At 46.2% G+C, this 19,147-nt stretch overlaps 1 protein-coding gene across 5 annotated transcripts; it reads right to left on the bottom strand.

The window, feature by feature from the left end:
- Nucleotides 1-198: 198 nt before the first annotated feature.
- Nucleotides 199-18,979, bottom strand: LUC7L (LUC7 like). 5 transcript variants are annotated; one of them, XM_080557244.1, is made up of 11 exons: nt 18,785-18,979; nt 16,968-17,062; nt 11,867-11,965; nt 11,063-11,173; nt 10,236-10,379; nt 9,620-9,796; nt 8,692-8,780; nt 4,180-4,209; nt 3,085-3,249; nt 1,941-2,002; nt 199-560 (listed from the first exon to the last, which is right to left on the bottom strand). In XM_080557244.1, the coding sequence occupies exons 1-10, from the start codon at nt 18,843-18,845 to the stop codon at nt 1,975-1,977; spliced, it is 999 nt and encodes a 332-aa protein (XP_080413370.1). In that variant the 5' UTR covers nt 18,846-18,979; the 3' UTR covers nt 199-560; nt 1,941-1,974. The 5 variants fall into 5 exon arrangements, with proteins under 5 accessions (XP_080413370.1, XP_080413371.1, XP_080413372.1 ...); XM_080557245.1 differs by lacking the exon at nt 1,941-2,002 and adding an exon at nt 18,171-18,241 and having other exon boundaries at nt 18,785-18,950; XM_080557246.1 differs by lacking the exons at nt 1,941-2,002; nt 18,785-18,979 and adding exons at nt 18,171-18,241; nt 18,376-18,453.
- Nucleotides 18,980-19,147: the final 168 nt, after the last annotated feature.

Below are 19,147 nucleotides of genomic sequence, written 5' to 3'. Positions count from 1 at the left end.
TGTACAAGAAAAAATTAATCAAATTAGGACCAGTGCTACTGATGAGCTCAAACTCCAACTGTGCAAAGGGTCAGGTAAGATCTTTTGAAAAGGGCTTCAGTACTACGAACGTGACAGCAGCTCGGCTTTCCAACCACAGCACTATCTACCTGCCGCGCTCATTGCATCACAACAAACACAGGGTGTGAACCGCTGGCCTGAATTGAAAACGATCGGTCAGATTTATTTATTCCTACTAAAACAAAACCTGTTAAACAGTACGTAACTCTGTGTCTCTACAAACTCACAGCTATCCGCCAAACAATAAAAATTCAAAACTACAAAAGATGAGTTGTATTCAGTAAATATAAATGGGAAATTTAGGCTTTGTGTAGAATGTTTATCAGACTATTTACAGTGCAACACAGATCATTTGAGTTCAGATCTCGCCAGCTTCTCTCTCTTCTGATCTCTTGGAACGAGATTTGCCATTTGTGCTCTCGTGCCGCCTCTCAGAAGAGCTCTTCTCTTTTCTCTCTCTGTCTCGGGACTTCTCTCTTGAAGATCGATCTCTAGAAGATCTGAAGTACAAAGTAAACCATTGCTATAAGCTCCACAGCTGAAAGAATTTGAATGAAATATGCATAAAACAGCAAAATCTTTCCTAACAGGGCTATGACATAACACAAGTTTCTTACAAAAATGTGCCCAGGTACTGTAATGTCAGGGGTAGCGTTGCCCAAAATAGAAACCCCAGTCCCTCTGCACACCTGAGTATTTCACATATAGCTCGCAGTGCTGAGTGCGTAGCACAGCCTCTGTCAGTCTCTCCTTACAGTAAGCCTTTCACAGCTGCTGCCACAGGGTCACTCTGAGGTGTTCCCTGTGTGCCTTGCTAGTTTACTAGGCTGTACTAAAGCACCAGCAATTTCTTCCTCATCTGTCATTCAGCACTGTTTGTGTCTTTTATAGTGGTTTTTTTTTTTGGTTATGCTTTAAGCTAGCGGCCTTCTGCTCGACTGCTTTAAATACCAGCTGTATTCTTTGGATTCAAAGGCTTGCTCAGGCCCAGGCTTTTGTCACTCTGCATCTGACAAGCAGTCATCCCAAGCATCCTGAGTTCCATGTCAGGATGATACTGATTTTTAATTTGGAACACACAACAGGCAAATCTTTTCACAGCCTGCTCAAACGACAGCTACAGATTTTCAGCAGTGCTTCATTGTGTCAGCCCACACAGAATTAAGCAGAGGCTTTCATACAAGAAACAATCTTAAAAGGCTCTTATCCTGTATGATTCATGCCAACTGTTAGAAATCTGCTTATCAACTAGGTGCTGGCCCTTAATTCTCCCTAGCAGCCTATACGCCTGTGGAACCAGGCAGAGGCAGCCAGCAGATTATACTCTAGGACTCAGTACACAGGTCCTTCTTTGCAGTCACAAGACGACGACCTGGCAGGTATCTTATAGGTTCCAGCTTTCCTTCATGTTGATTTTAAGGTCTGGAACTCTTGCACAATTACATTAAAACCTTACAGCCCTCTGTATCTTGAGCCACTTCATTTTCATTACTTTAAATTGCGTCATTTAACTGGAAGACAAGAGACAACATGAGTCTGTTTGATTAAATTAACTCTCCTGTCCCCACAACAGGACATGTTGTCCATAGTTCTCTTACCCTCAGACCTCCAGATCCCGTGACAGGCTACTTCTTTCTAGAAGCAAGACTTCAGACCAACAGAAGCAGAATGTAGATTTTGTTAACTCTGAGTGAAAACAGAAGCTATACTCTTTTCAGGGAATAGCACTTTCCTGTTTGTTCACTTTGCTTTGTTTTCTTAAACTGACACTGGTCTCTCCCCAGCTCAGTAATTTTGTGGAAGTATGTCAGCTAGCCAATCCTCCTACAATCTCGATGGGCTGATTGAATGTGTTCAAGGTTTTCGAAGTAATCCCTTACCTGCTCTTTAGTAATAGTTATTACAGGGTCTTCCTCACTTCCTAATTGTCCAAACTTCTTTTCTTTATTTTTCATGTTCAAGACAGATTTAAAAAAGGACTTTAGTATCTCAGCCATCGGAGAATCAACAGTATTTACACACACACACACACACACCACACACATTAACAGACTTTTTTTTCATACCATTATTCCCCTCCCCTTCATTGGGTATTTTTAAAATGTGTTCTTTTACCCCTTAGCTAAAGTGACACAAGACACACAACAGTAGGTTTGTTTCTCGAAGTGTACTTAAATGGCACTGCCTGATCAGGTGAGACACTCCTTAAGCACTCCCCTATTAACTAAGGGCATTAAAATAAAGGCTAGATTCTAACTTCAGCAAGCACCTGGGGGTATACTTGCTCCTGGGTTTGGAAGGGCTGTAAGGAAACACGTGGTTTCATTCCAGTTTTGCTAATACTCCTACGTACACATGCCTGCTTCAGCCTTCCTCCAGCACAGGGGGTGTGCTGCTGAGTTTCAGAAGAGACTTAAAGCCCTTTCTCAGACTACAGGGTTTCTCCTCAGTCACAGAATGGTATACTCCTCCTTCCAGCTGTTTTTCTCCCTCACCCAGTGGAGATTTTCAAAAAAATCTCTCAACTAGCCTTTTCGTTACCCTAATACAAGGCCTCCCCCAGTTCCCAAATCATACTCTTCCCTTCCCCATGCCAGCACTGAGAGCAAGAAGCTGGGAAGCAGAAGGTAAACACAAATGTAATGTCAAAACTGCCTCTGCTACTTGGGTTTTACATGCCTGGGGAGGCTGAGTGAGCACCAGCATGACTCTGAGCTGCTGCTGCTTATGCAAGAAACCCAGCAATTTCTGAAGGCTCAGCACCGCAGTTCAGGGAATGACAGTTTTATCTCTTAGACTCTGCTCTCAAGCTGGGACCTTGCTGCACAGGCACTGTGCCCATGTGAGGCCATCTACAGACTGCCACTGGGAAATACTGCTTTGGCCCAGGAGCAGGTACAGGACACTTGCAGCTTCTAACTTGAGAAACCAGTCAAACTCAGCTCACTCTAAGGATCAGAGGAGGCTCTCTGTGATGCCAGGAACTCCCCTTTGCAGAGAAGCACTTGTGTGAGGAATACATACTTGTGTTTTGAACTCCTGTCTCTGGACCCCCGCCGGTGACCTCGGCTGTGGCTGCGGGAACGGCTCCGGTGGCGCCTGTGCCGGTCTCGGGACCTGGAGCGAGACTTCCGCCGTTCACGGGAAGCTGACCTCGAGCGCCTCCGCCTCCTATCCCGAGACCGTGATCTGAAGAGGACACAGACTGCCTCAGACTCTGGAGATGGGCCACTACATCCCATCCGTATACCCGCGCCCATCAGACAGAGCGACACCTACCCCGAGCATCAGCCCTCACCCCCTCAGCCACACCCCACCAACGCAGAAGGCAAATCACCCTCAGGGTGAACATACTCCTTCCTTCCTGGGCTCAGGCGACCAACAGAACGCCAAAGGGTAAATTCGAGTTGATGGGGAGCTTATGAAAATCACTTGCACCAAACATACGCATGCGGTGATGCCTAGAGCACAGCCTACCAACTGTAATATTTTGCCTCACTTTACTGAGGAAGGAGAAGGGAAGGCAAAATAAACCTCACGTGAAATTACTGTAACCTGTATGGCAGCCTGCCAGGAGGAGTCCCCCTTGTGAAAGTACTGCCCTTTCAAAACAGATTTGTTTCCATCTGCTCTAAAATCAAAATAAAGGATGCCAATGTATATGGGAAACAGGAGAGAAGATGACCTCCAGGTACATGATCACTTATGGGATGCTGTCATACCATTAAGACAAGCTCTTCACAGAGATGTTGGGGCTTTCATCTTGATTTTTTTTTCTTTTTTTACATCTGAAGTGTTATATATAATAGATACATTTCAGATACAAAAGCTATCAAAGGGTATTAGACATTTTTTGAAAATGGTATTATGTTCTCAGACTGGTATTCTGGAGCACACAGCACCGTCTGTCCCAACTGCGCTAGCCAGCAGACGCTTTCTAGTCCAACGGGTGACATTGGGTTGCCCAACACTGCAGCAGTGCCCAAGCAGTAGCTCCTATTTCTTCCAGGGAGCATAACAAAATGACTGTGGCACAGAATGAACTCCATTTATGAGACCCATGAAAAAACACAGTAACTAGATAAAACACAAATAGGTTTTTTGGAGAGCTGCACTCACCTTCGACGATCTCTATTTCTTGATCCAGACCTAGAAAGGAGAGGAGAGTTAAGTGAGAGAAGGTACGGTACAGTCAGTGGGTTTGTTCCCCATAAAACCCATCCACCCTGGTAGCTTTCCACAGGAGCAACAATAATATGACAATTAATATGTCATTTAAAAAAGCTTGCCATACAAGCCAGAAAATATTTTAATTAGCTTCAATTGGGGGCGGAGGGGCGTCACAGTATTGTCTAAAACGGAAGAACATTGCAGAAACACTAGTTTCTACAGGGTTTGTTTGTAGTTTCCCAACTCCGTGCAGAGCTTACTGTCAGAACAGAGAAGATCTACAATCCAATCCCAGTCTCCATTCATACACCACTACGATGCACCTTTCCAACTTCTAATTTGCTGTGTGTATTCAGCACACGCTTTTTACCCTCTGCAGTCTAACATCACTGAGATGAACATTTTCATGTAAAAGTGCCACTCGCCAGTCAAAGGCAGGCCAGACACTTAATATTCTGATTTTGGTTCCTTTGAGGTAGTTGAGGTTTGAGTAAAGGAAAAGCACAGTGTTTTCTTACTCATCGTGAATATTTAACAAACATTAGATGGAAATTTGCAATTTTTTTCTGTTTCAGAAAGATGAGCTGGAAAAAAAAAAGAGGAAACAAACACGGGAAGAATTATTACTGAAAAGTAACAGAGATACTGAAAATGCTTCATCCCATATTATAAAGCATCTTCAGAAGGGTCATGCAGGTCTCATTCTGTCTGCTTCAGAGTTCCTTCACGGAGCTCTCAGCTTAACTGTAAGCGTTAGCTTCTGACAGTCTGTAAATAACATTACAGTTCTTTCAACTCCTGAAGCACCCTTACTCAGCACCACTCAAAGAGCCACTACGCCCGAAGGACAATGCCTTTCCTTTTTCTCCACGGCCACATTCGAGGCCAGCCTACCTCCAAACTTCACACAGACTGAACAGCCTCTTTCTGCTTTACTTGAAAAGCAGCCAGCCTCTGTTTAGTGACTTAGACTTGAGCTCTTAACTGCTCCCACTGCATACAGACTCACAGGGGATGCTCCAGCTACACAGCCACAGAGCTGTTTGGCAGCGTACAGGAGATGCAGCTGAAAGTTACACACAGATAAAGTTAAAAAAAGAGAAAGAGGGAGAAGCATCTACTTTATTAATATATTTTAAAACCATATCTGGATAAGACAATATTAAGAGAATCAATGTGCCCTGACTTTCCTTCGCAACGAATAGGATTGCTCAATCATGGTAGAAAGAAAAAACAGAAGTTTAGAAAGGACTTCAGGTAAAAGGAGTGTAAACCAGGTAGAGCTGCACTTGGGAGTCAGGTGAATAAACCTTGCACTGAGGCCACGCATGACAAGACCAGATGAAGGCAAAGCTGATAAACCAGGAGAGCAAGGCAATAGCCACACACCTACTTTCTCACGCAACAGAACCTGACAGAGCCGCAGGACCTACTGGAGAGGCCTGGCAGGCAATTGTATTTTTTGATTGTTGTCGTTACTCCAAGTTCATAATGTTCTTTTCCTCCTGATCACTTTATTCTGAATCACTGGGGCACACGTCCACACAAAGCTATTCCACATCCCCTGCAAAGCCTGGTTGCCCTTCTGTGGCTATGATCTGAGCAAGAGCACACACCAACTCCTGATGATCACTCCATAACGCTAAGCTTTGGAAATTCAGGATGCATCCAAAAAACCTGCACTTTCCGCACTAGCCTGAATCAGTACACGTCAGGACACAGCAGACAAATGCTGCCCAGCCAAGTCAAAAGCTGTGCTTTATTACTTTTTCTGTCCTGCACCACAGAGGCTATGCGCTGAGTTTCATAATCTGTGTTTTGCCTAACTTACTAAAAAGGAAATCCATTCAGCAACTCCACAGTCTTGTTTGCTGGTGTACTTGGCAAGCAAACAGTGATGTCTGCACTTCCAAACATGCCAGCTCTCCAGAGAATTTCAGTCTTCAGGGATCACTGGGTAGCCAGCAGTCACCAGCAACACCAAACACAGGACAGAGGACTCCTCTGCATTCACCACTAGGGGCAACAAAACTGTTCACTCATTCCTACGTGGAAAACAGTTTATTTGACAAATTAATAAAGTCTGTAAGAGTTAAGAGTTCTTCAAACCCATCCACAGCCTTCCATAATGTGTCACAGTGCCTATAAGCCACCAAAGTGCCTATAAGCCACCAAAGACTTCTCAAAGTCAAGTGGCATTCTTCCTCTTGCTGAATAACCCCCCTGAAGATGCTGCACATGAAGACACGACAATAGAAGTCATGCAGGAAACATGTTTTCTGTGGTTCCTTACGTATCAAGTTCTGCTTAAGACAGGTAGTCTCTTAAATTGCTAGAAGTCACTGATCCGTTTTTGTCAGAAAAACACCCCTGTAAGCATGGCATTGCACAGCACCCAGAAGAGCAGGTACTTAGAAATCAAGAAATCTGGGCTCTAGTCCCAGTTGACATTAAGCGTCCGCTGGGAAAACTATTTTCCTTCTTTGTGTCAAGTTCCCATTTTAGAGAGGAAAACAATTTGACCTCCCCTATACGTCACTCCTGGCTCCATCAAAACATGCTTTTTTGGCATCTGAACAGAGGAGCACAGAGGTGCCTCCACACAGAGCAAGGGGAAAGGCTGGCCACAGACTTTAACTGCTGCAAAATATGCAACCAGCACGAAATCAGATGCCAGGCCAACTCATCACAATTCTTAAAACTGTTATATTTATAGCATGAAATATTCAAAAACCCCTTATCGGATGCATCCATACAAGAGCTACCTGTGCTGTGAACACAAGAGGCTCCTTAACTCCCAGAAAGTGATATTTTGGGAATATACATAAAATACACACATGCCACAGAAAGAAAGCGGCAGAGATGGGGGTCTGGGGAGATGCAGACCAAGTCAGAGATCCAGAGTGCTCTTCCTGAAGGCAACTGTTGGGTTGAACAAATTTCATGCAGAAACAAACTCCAGGAATACAAGAGACTATGGAGACAGACACAATAAGTCCAGGTTAGAGTGGTCCTACTGTGAGCCAGAACAAGCCTACCACGAAGCAGCTGCACGGGAAGATGCTTCTTGTCTCACTTCCATCTTTGTCTCCAGAATACCAGCATACATCAGTCCCACTCATCTAACTCTTGGGTTCAGCAGCCAGCTCCACATTCTGTAGCTCCCAGGTATAACTGCACTACTGACAACCTTGCACAGAGGCCAGAAAGCTGAGAGGCTCATCACAAAGTGCTGCAGTTCAGCAGAAAGCTGCAACATGAACTGGCACTTCCTATGACACCAGGCAATCCGCAGTGAGAGAACCCGTATAAAATAATCAGGGAATGCATGACAATCTGGAGCTTACATCTTCACGATGCACCATAATCGCCAAGCCCCAGACCACAGAAAACCAAGGTCCTTCAGTTCTGGTACTTGTTTGCTAGCATTTCCAGAAATGTATATCCAGAGGCCAGCACCACCTGAGAGCATACTGCGGTTATGTATCTCATGTGCCTCAGAGACGGACACCTGAAACACTCTCCTCAGTTGACACTGAGGGTCGAAAAGAACTCTCTCCACATGCAGCAAGGTGGGTTTTTTCAGATGCAAGAAGTACAAGACTGTGAGGAGAAACATGAGGTAACCGGCAAAAAGCTGTGACGAGAACAGCGCTCCTACTCAGCCACTTCCTCTGCACGACCATCACCAATAAATAACCGCTCTCTTCACGCCAGGCTGTTTAATCGAGCTGTTTACACACACGGAAGAATTAGTTCTTCCAGTTCAGCTGGCAAGAGGCAGAAGAACTTGTCATGAGAATACCAACATGGTAGCCACTCCCAGGCTCCAGGATTACACGTGCATGAGCAGAAGGTGACACATACGGCCACAACTGCCACAAACAGCCACTCCTTGGGATCCTCTGAGCAGGACTGCCCAGGGATGTCCTGGAAAGCATTCTCCAAAGCTGTGCCAAAAGTACCTCACTGTTACTGTAGAAAAGTTTCTGAGTAAGTCAGGCAGCCTGCCATCTGGCTCATGGATACTAGCTCCACTCTGCTGTCATCTCCTAGCCTAGAAGTGAGAAGGACTATCCAGAGAACTTTGTATGACGAGAGCCATTTGAGCAGACCTAGCACTCATTCTAAGTTTTCCCACTTGGATGCACTAGATGAGGTCATTTCATCCAGCCTCCCAGCGACAGGGACTAGACCAAGGTAAGCCTGAAGACTGCACACCTTCTGAGCTTTGATCTTTCAGATACACAGTGGAGGTTAAAATAATACACAATCACTTCAATGTGGGGATTCTGTGCATTTGTTTTCATTTCAAACCGAATGCCAAGGTGCTCACACAGCATCCAGAGCATGTACAACAGTTGATCAAGCAGCACACGCTGCTTTCCTGCAATATTCAGAAACAAGAAATAAGCTTATTTCAATAACTGTTTTATGAAGCTGGCTTTGACTTTCACCTACCGTCTGCCCATTCTCTCCTCTCGTTCTCTCTCTTCTCTCCGTCTCAAACGATCCTGGTTTCTCTTCTCTTGCTTTTCTGCCACTGTTTTCTAGAAAAAAAGTTTACACCATATTTCAGCCATACGGTAACAGGATAGGGATCTGCAGGGAGACTACTCATGTAGTGGGACAGGGAACTGTTTCACTGTATTTTATGTGCTAGTCCAGATCTCCATAAAGGTTCTCATTTTCCTTACAGCTGCACTAACCCGCATCAGCACAAGAAATGCCACTCGCAAAGCTGCTGTGCTTGTGCTCTAAGTGACGAGCCCATAGGCTTTGAGGCAAGGGTCTGTCTCACCACAATTATACATAACAGAAGAGAGCAATGCCCTGTTCTCGTGCCATGATCAATCAAGGCACTGACCTCACTATTCTGCCAAATGAGTACGGCACAGGAATCACAGCTCTTACTCCAGCAGGCTAAAGGTTCCTGCTTGCGAGCAAGGCTAGTACCACATGGTCATTACAAGCCATTCCAGAAAGCTTCTAATCAGCACTTCAGCTACCACAGACCTCCTTCCTTAACAGCACTATATGGAACTCCAGTTAATGTATTTCATTAAGAGGTCTCAAAGTGCTCTTTGATAGTCAGAAAACTTGGTGACAAATTTCAGCCAAACTAATGAGGAAGACCATTAGTACAGCCACGTGTAGTTAAGGAAGAAATTACAGCAGTGGTCTAGTTTGACTAATTCTAAGGGTACGACATTAGTTACACACAACAGAACGCACGATGAGGCTAGGCAAACCCCCATTTGAAGTTCCCAGGATTCAGAAATCAAATTTCTGGGCTTATACAAGCACTCTGAAAAGAATTCTGTATGAACTTAATGTAGATGTTGAATATCCTCAGAACTGCAAGAAGGTTTAAAACAGACAGGATTACCCGCAGCTGATCCAACTTCTCACGAATCTGAATGAAACCCAAGTGTAATTTGCCTCCAAAGTGGTCAGCAAGACGCCGGTCATTGTCATGGAGACCAAGATAAGCTGAACAGACTTCACACACACGCAGCTTCTGCTGTTGGAAGCTGGATGCAGGCATTGAATTTCGGTATTCTTCCTGAAGGAAGGCAAAAAAACAGGCAAACGTCAAGGAGCCCTTACACAACCTCAACCCTCCAGGGTAACCCCTGCAAAAAAACAGCACTGCTGCTTTCAAGAATCATAAAAGCACCCTCAATATAAAGGAGGTGCCATACAAAACACTTCGCGAGCGCAGCTAACCTGCTGGTCTATCCCTGCAAGTAACTACCGACCAAATCTTTCAGAGGAAGAACTCCAACCCCCACCCAACCCCCCAATCATCTCTCTTCACCAGATAAAAGTTTCTAAAGAGCTTTTGTTTGTCTATCACACTACACCACCAGCTACTTGCCAGCACATTGCTCAAACTGAAAGAGGAGGTGCTGGCAAAATAGGAGAAGAGGTAGGAACTGCCCAGCTGTTTGTCATGCAGCCTAGCTCAACCAGCTATTACAATTCCCAGAACACCACCATACCTCTGCCTCTTTCTTTTTTGCTCGGACTTTTTCCACTTCCATCAGGATCTTTTGAGACTCATCAACATTTCCTTCAGCTCCCAGCTGTTCAGCTTTAGCTAGGAGTTTTCCAATGTCTTCATTCAGTTCGTGTACTTTCTCTGCCTAAAGAAAATAAGGATTTTTTTTTTTTTTGGATAAGACAAAAACCTTGCCAAAGATTGCAGGACAACTTTTCCTTTTTCTTTAAAAGAGAACACCTGTTTAACATAAATAAGCCATTGCTGGAAGATCATCATCAATCTCCAAAAGTCAAAGGAACCCCAACAAAAAGATGTTGGTAGGCTAAGTACAGGCAACACAGTTCTAGACAGGTAGTAAAGGAAGTAACCATAGGTGGACAGGACATGATCAGTTCTGCTGCCAACAGTGGCACATTCCTGACTTATTGGACAGGAGAGAATCCACAAAACCAGCTTTGGAAATGTGTTTTGTACTGGCCCAGTGAAAGAAGTTCCCAATGAGGAAATTACACGAGCATTTGCTACATGAAAAGACAACAAATCACGGGACAGATTTACTATTCTAAGCTGTTACATGAACACTGAATAGGGGACAGGAAACCTATATACTTTATAGACGTGCTAAAGAAACATCTTTTAGAGTTCATATTTTACCCTACTATAGTCCTCTGAACCAGACACAAGAACAGCCAGAGCAGCATTTGAGGATGATGGCTGGAATCCACCAAGTCTCTGTGGAGCACAGCTTCCCAGTATCAATGGTGTCAGGAGCACCCGTGCTCTTGCACAGCCTTTCAGAACAAAGGTTTAATGAGAGGACGATACCTTTGCAGACACTTCAGCACTGATCTCTTCCTGTGTCTCAGCCAGGCGTTTCTTAGCCAGTTCTGTTCTCCTATCACACTCTGCAATGAAGGATTCCAGGTGATCCATAGCCTGCACGTTCAGAAAGAGAATTGTGAACCAAGATGCTCTCCATTTGTCAGACCTAGATTTGACAGCCAACAGCTAGCTGGTGCAATCTCCATACAGTGCACAAACAACTTCAAGAACAGATGCCTTGAGAAAAAAAATACATAAAGCTTTGCAGAAAGTCAAAGGAAAAAAAAAACCCTGCCCTAATGTCTGTCATCTGTCTGGAACCTGACACGGTTCCTTTACTCTGACATGTAACAGAATTCACAAATAGCTGCTGCTTTGTACTGTACCTTCCATTACATGAACAACAGGTGCAAAGATAAAAAGCACTGCATGAAATCGGAAGATGACTGTTCTTCCACTTGACTCGTACCGTCAGAGAAAGCTAAATCCGGCCAGAAGTGAAATCACAGAGCAGAAAGCTTTTACCATTAATTCTTCTTCTGGGACAGGCCATTAGGTTACAGTGACCTGGTACAGAGCATTAGGTGTGGGACGCAAGGAATACCATAAGAGCCTCCCAGCTAGCTGGACTAATGGGGTTGCAAGGCTCATAATTACGTTTACAATTTAAAGTCGGCATCAAGCTGACATTTGGGAAGGGGCTGCACATTCTTGCCGGACAATTTGTCAAATAATAGGGGTAGCTGAAATACCCACTGAGTTCTGTTGTTCAACCAAATAACTTCAAAAGCCATCCTCCATACTTACATCCAGCTCAAAAAACAGGTCTCTCTCTTTACTTGCAATCTCATAGTCTGCCCTCAATGCCAAGTCATGGATCTTTGTACACTCTCCCAGGTCCATTCGCTGTTGAAAAGAAAAAGGAAAAGCAATGTGAGAACCCCCCCATTATGGCAACAAGCAGCAAATGCTTAACTCTTGACAGGTGCACAATATCAAAATAAAGTTCCTTTAGGAAGGAGAGCTTCCTCTTAAACTGTCATAACAGAACCAGCCAGAAAAACCACATGCTTGCTAGAACCACTCTTCTAGGAATTCCTAGGACAACATTAAAGCACCCCAAATATTTTAAGTCCAGTCCTACTCCTGCTGTAGGTCACAGCAGTCTTACAAATTGCTGGGAGGGAGCTGGGAGGGCACAGCATGCTGCAGCAGGAACTTCTTCAGCAGGCACCAACTCCAACCATCCCGTGCTTTGGAGCTACAGAACAGCAAAACACAAAGCTTTGGGCCCTAAGTTCAAAGCTCACATCTGCATCAGAAAGAACATCAGTAACGTAATGAAACATACCAAGGCACAGAACACAGACGGAATGCTCTGTCAAGAACAAACGCTCTAGGAGGAAATTCTTCACTCAGAGGGCGGTGGGGCGCTGGCACAGGTTGCTCAGCGAGGTTGTGGATGCCCCATCCCCGGAGGTGCTCAAGACCAGGTTGGACGAGGCCCTGGGCAACCTGATTTAGCGGCTGGAATCCCTACCTATGGCAGGGGGTTGGAACTGGATGAGCTTTAAGGTCCCTTCCAACCCGAGCCATCCTGTGATTCTATGATTCTAAGAACAAAGGGCCTTCAGGTAAAAAGTGGAACGGCCACTAGAAAAGCAGAACTCCGTGCTCAGCTACAGCAGACTTGTAATTCTACAGCTAACCCTTCCCACACGCAGCTGCAACTTTAAAACCCACCAGCTCAACAAAGCTAATTCCTACGCATAAGGCATGGGAATTAAGGAGCATCTCCTTTCCCAGAAAGCCCTGACTTGAACACTGCTCTTCACCTCTACTGCAGTTAATGCTATTTAAAATTGTTGGGTTTCCCCAATCTGGTAGCTAACAGCCAAATAACTGAATTTAATTATGCATTCAGAACATGGAAATTGCATTTCTATGTTATCAGTATGTAACAGAGAACATTCATCTTATTCTTAAAACAGAAAAAAAATATGACATTTCTGAAAGCCAAAATAACGAAAGGCCTAAGCGTGAGCCACAGCGCGCTGTACAAATGGCAGGGTACAGGTCACCTCATGAAGGAACACCCTGACCAGTCACATCCTTTTCTCTCCCAGTCACCACCAGTCCCAAGGAGCCCAAACCTAAACGCGGCAACACTGAAGTCAGAATTGCAGAAAAAGCTAAATACGGCTGAACTGGGACCAATGCAGAATCCCAGCAAAACACCACAAACTAAAGCAGGGGGTGCCAGGGGTATGTACGTGGAGCAATGCATTCAACCAGCAGCAGTGGAAGCGTTGAGAATTAAACAAGGTAACCAAAGCAAGCTCCTCCAGGTAATGGTTGGGGTTTCAGCAGTCACCTGTGCTAATAACTTTTTTAAAACAAAGAAAAATTCAAAATGACTTGCCACTATTTAGTCTTCCTCGCTTTGCTCAGATTTACCAGAAACAGGAGACTACAGATAGCAGGCTACAGACACTTTATCCAGGAAGAGCCTTGTTGAGCTTTCTAACAGTGGAAACATAATGCTTACAGAAAACAATTGTTCTGGTACTTTCAGAGCTTAAAGATTTTCATCTTCAGGCAAGCCTTTTCAAAGAATGCTGAAGAGCTACTGTAATTTTGCCACAAAATCTTCCCACAACATTAGAGCATGACATGACTTAAATCTTTTAGTTGTATGGTCATTCTACTGAAATCCCTTTCCAATACAGGGAGAAAGAGCAATCCTCCTTGGGATTGTCACAGATCACAAGTATTCTTATCTGAATTCTTGCAAGCTGAGCCACAGCCCCATTTCAGAGGAGGAGCTCCAACCCACAGCTTCAGAAGAGCCAACGACGTGTCCTTTATTCCTCTCACTCTGTTAAAAGGCAACAAATCTCTCAAACTCACCCTCTAGGGGAGAATTCACTGGCTTCACCGGCATACGAACTTCAGGTCTTCCTCCAGATCCTTTGAGATATCTAGGTACACGGAGATTTTCACGTGCATTGCTCACTTCAGGTAAAATCACCTGACCTTCTGTTTCAAAGAATCCCCTTGTCTCATCGGGGAGGCCTGTCACCAAACGCTCATCCTTTCCAGCAGCGTTCACGACTTGCCCCAACCAACACCCATGGCTGGTTGGTGATACAGGTTCTTGAGACAGTAAAGCCTGAGTAAAGACCTAACTCCCCAAACACACACCGACCTAATAAGTTTAGATGTCACCGACCATCAGTCCTGCTCATGTTCGCTGCACAACCCACGTACATCCTAAGGCATCTCTTATGAGCATCACTAGTGAACTGTTAACTCACCAGGGTCTGTTTCCATAATGTTCTTCAAAACTAGTCACAGGTCTGGAGTTTTGCCCAATTGTGAGAAGGAAAGCACAGACCCCATGAAACAACTCTGCAACCTACAGGTTTCATCTCTCATCTCCCCCTGAGGGACACGGAACTTCCCTGAATGCAATTCCCAAGTAATGTTCTCCCTGGACAGCTTTCAGACTCATCTGTCCACTCATCAGTGGAATGAGAAACTCAGGATTACCAGATGATACCATCCCCATATGTGCTGTGGTACTTTCACTGACAGATTAGGGCTCTTATGGCCAGGCACGCCTGCCCACCTAAACTAAGCAAACATCAACATGCCTCCTGCAGCTTTCAGCACAGCCCAGAGCCTTACTTAAAGCCTGGACTCCTTCTCCTACTCTGCACCTGAAGGTCAGTGAGAGGTCCTTCATCACATTTCACTGAGCATTGCTACTGATCGGATTCAGTTCCCTGCTCAACTCCAACCAGCTTCCCATCCTTGGAAACATCTGTACCTGAACAACACAGCAGGAACAATGCCTTCGGGGAAAAGATGCATCACAACCGTTACCAGAAGGCTCGGAGCATCTGTTGGAAGTTTCCAAAAAGATACGAGGTCCTGACGTTTGCATTAACACACGCCCAGAGAGAGATGCTACTCCATGCAGTTAATGCTGATCCACCCACACATCTCTTCCATTAACGGAGCACCATAAGATGCTCGTAAACCTGAGTGGGTTCATGAGGAAAGCCTGCACAGCTGTGTTATGCTTCACTCTGTGCTGGTAGCGCTGACAGCTGAAATGTCGATCCCATTCCAGATATCACATGTTCTTTCAACACTGACCTGTGGCACCAGTACGTTTTCTTGCCCTCAAGAACCTGCTGTCAGCAGTGCAGAGAGCTCCACAGCCACTCCAAGGCCACCACAAGATTATCTGAGTGATCCACAAGACCACTTACACAGAAGCAGTCTTCCTTCTTGCTCCTGGGTGAGATTTCTGATTGTTCCACAGCAAGAGTAGAGACAACTCACTGCACACATGTAACAACAGAAGCAAAAGGCTTTTTGATGTGCTGCTATACCCAGGAGATTCACGACGCACCTGAACACCTTACACTTCCTCTGTGCTTTGAAATTGGCTCCAACAGTCGTGAGCATCATCACTTCATTTGACCCCTCCGGCTCACCACCTACCTTCTTCCTGGAAGCACGTCACAAGAGGTGCAAGGCAGCATCTTCAAAAAGCTGTTGAAAAAATACATCCTAACCCACCGTGACTTGCACAAAGGATGGAAATGGGCAGAAGGTGATTTAAGCAGCTCTACAATTCCAAAGCAAAGTGAGGTGATATGGAGGCTGATGGAGCTGGAAAACACATCTGAGCTTCAAATTTCTGCCCTGCGTCCCTTACAATGGTTCAAAACCACAAAAATTTGTATTCAGCTCTTCCATTCCAGGCTTACTTTGCAGCAGCAGCCACTTAAAAGCTGAAGTTTGCATGCTCAGAGCCAGGGCAGCCGTTGCTTAAGCTCTTTCTGCTAGCGCTATCGTAGTTTTGCCACCACAGTGTTACAATCCGAGGCAGAGCTACCTGCCAGCCCTTCCCTTTGTTGGTAACCCGCTGTGTCAAACCCAGCTCTCCAAGTAACAGAGGAAAGGGCTATAAATATTGACTGCATTTAAAAAAAAATGAGTAAGTGGATGGACAACATGAAATGCCAGAGTAGTTAGTGCCAAACAGCGAGGATAAAGATGGATTTCCAATATGCATATTCATCTCCATCCTGCAATCATGTAATACAGCAGTTACAGAACACACGCACTGTTTTCTTCTGAAAGTCAGGCTGCATCTTCCGTCTGGCACCTAACTGGACGCTTACTCCACAAGATCTCTCTGTTACCACATCACCTTTTGCTCGCACAGAGAGCATTTGAGCTAAATCTTTGAAAATTCGTCAGCTGCATCCCCAGAGGGCAACAGCTAAGGAAGCTGTCTCAACTGTTTTAAACCAGTCAGGCGGAGTGACACACCGCTCACACCAACCAAGTCTAAAGACCAAGCTGGCCTGAGCTGTAACCTGCCATTAGCATGACAACTCGTAATGATGAAAAAAGCTGAAGTTCCATCCAGGAAACATCATGTGGTTTAAAAGAGGAGACTGAAAAGCTCCAGGACTGAGGACTATTGCAGCTCGTGAGAAAAATCCGGCTAACCTGAAGCGGCAACGGTGAACTACAGCACCCAGGACAATGCGCTGGCGCAATCAGGCTATGATCCTGTGCCCTCCCCAGGAGTTTTATGCCCTAACTATCACAAGCTGTTAAAACAGAAGTAACCTTGCAACTTCACGTGAGATTGCAAGAGAAAAAGCATTTCAAGCAAATTCTGAGAACTCCTGACTTCAGTGGCTCCAAATACAGGTCACAGAAACTGAAAATAAAATCGCGACTGTTCCTAGGGCAAGGGAAGCCTGGTGTTTCCTGGGCTGCATCTCCTAGAAGCTACCTATGATGGCACAGAGGAGCCCAGAAGAATTGTACCAACCTCTGCCTTACCAGAATTCCTTATTACTGAGAAGATACTTACTGTTCCTGCCAGGATATCGTGAGGACAGCAATCCAGAAGGTGGCTCTTGCAGACACGATCGTCTGTAAACTTCACCCTTTGTCTGGTTTCATCTCCTGAAATTCATTTGTGGTTTTAAATAAGGAGACATTAGAATACTGATAAGGTAACAAAGACCTTGGTATGATCACTTCACCTCAATATGCAGATTAAAACAGTTGGTGTTCCTGCTCCCCCAAATTACTTGAAAACGCTTATAGGGTAGCAGGATATTCTGGAAAACTTATTAATTGGCAAAAAATAATATTTTAGCGTTTATTCATCCAGTACACCGTGTTAAACACAGTGTTGGCGAGCCAAGTAACGTCCAAAGCCTGTCATCCGTATAAAGAGACAGCACAGCCAGAAGAGAAAAAAGGAGACAGACAGTCTGGCTCATAGCCAACGCTTTCCTTTTTTTCACCACCCCCCGCTTTTTTTTTTTTTTTTTTTTTTTACTGTGATGAAGGGGCAGGAGATACTGAAACCCATGCTATCAGAGGGTCACAAATCATGAAACAGGGCTGTGCTGGACAGTTGGTATAGGCAACTGCTATTTGCTAATCTGATAATTAAGACAGCAGTCCATTTGGTCTCAAAACCAAGTATGCAGTGTGTTTTCCAAGGCCGTGCAAAGATGAATCTTGTGGGTCTTGGCCTGGAACGTGAAACCTACTTCCCACCCGCCTCCCGCCCTCAGAAGACATTTTACACTCAGGAGCCACTTAAACAAGACAATATCAGAAAAGCAAAAAAGAAAAAAGAAAAAGGAAACAAAGTTAGTCAATACACACTGCGAGCTCCAACATATACTATACCCATCTGCATTCTTCAAGACCTCAGCTGCAGAATTTTATGCCCACTGTTGAAAAGTTTTAAAGGAAAAGCTTTCTTGCCCACACCTGCAGTAAGGAAGTCAGGGGAACGATACATAAAAGTAAAGGCAAAGTGGTAATGGTATGTGACAATTTTAAAGCTCAGCTGTGTATATGACACAGGTATGTGTAACACTACCGTATGAATATAGTTTAGGATTTGCAAGCATCCAGGAATAATGTTGTGTCTACTCAAAATGGTTTTGTTTTTTTTTTTTTTCTTTCTAAGCTACACTTTTAAAGTTACTTGTGAAAAAAAGCAAACACTTTTTCTTTGTTATAACAGCTTTAAAAATTGGTTGTGACTCACGGCTCGATGAACATGAGGCTTTTCTGCAACTCCCTTGCAGATTGATGTAGGCAGGCAAAGATACACTGAACCTTTATAAATAAAATAGAGGGGCCACAATTGTTCAGTTTGTATGAAATAAAAGTATGGGAAGCAATTCAACAGCAACTCAACACACAGAGAGAGAAGGAGCACTCATTCACTTAGGAAGCCAAGTGCAAAGTACCTCACAGCCCTGCTAACGTGCCCAACGAGTTTACGCGTTCGGCAGGCGAGGAGACGCCGGCTGCGGCCGGGCCGCGTTTCGAACAGGCCGCAGCGCTCTCGGACCGGCGCCGCGGGGCCGGCTCCTCCGGGCGCACCTACCTACCGCCTCCGGGCGGCCCGCCGCGCCCCGCCACGGCGCTCCCCGCGCGAGGCCGCGAGCGCGAAGCCCCCGGCGGGCGGCAGCGGGGCGCGGGGCCGGCCCCCGCCGGGCCCTCTCCCCAGGGGCAGGCCCCGAGGCGCGGCCCGGGCCCGCTCCGCCCCGCTCCGGGCTCGGGCCCGGGCTCGGCCGAGGCGCGGACGAGCGCCGCGGGCCCGCAGCGGGGGCAGCGCCGCGGCGTCTCCTGCAGGCCCCGCCCGCCCCCACTCACCGTCCCGGGCCGTGCCCATCAGCTGGTCCAGCAGGGCCCGCATCTGCGCCTGGGCCGACATGGCGGCGGGGCCGGGCCGGGCCGCGGGGCGCGGCGGGCGGGCGGCTCCGGCCTGGGCGGCGGCGGCGGCTCCGGCCTGGGCTCCGGCCTCGGAGGCGGACGAGCGACGGCAGCAGGCGCTGGGCGGAAGCGGCCCCTCCCTGCGCCGCGCGGCCTGACGGGACTTGTAGTCCGCAGGGGCGGGGACGGCACCCGCGGCCGGGCCGGGCCGGGCCGGGCCAAGCCCTGCTGGGCCGTACGAGCCGCGTCAGGCCCTGCCGAGCCGTGCCGAGCCGTACCGAGCCGCGTCAGGCCCTGCCGAGC

The sequence above is a fragment of the Anser brachyrhynchus genome (genome assembly GCF_964034855.1).
Source record: "Anser brachyrhynchus genome assembly, chromosome: 15".
NCBI classification, from domain to species: Eukaryota; Metazoa; Chordata; class Aves; order Anseriformes; family Anatidae; genus Anser; species Anser brachyrhynchus.
Note: the sequence above shows the minus strand (reverse complement) of the source record. Positions and strands in the feature narration are given on the sequence as shown.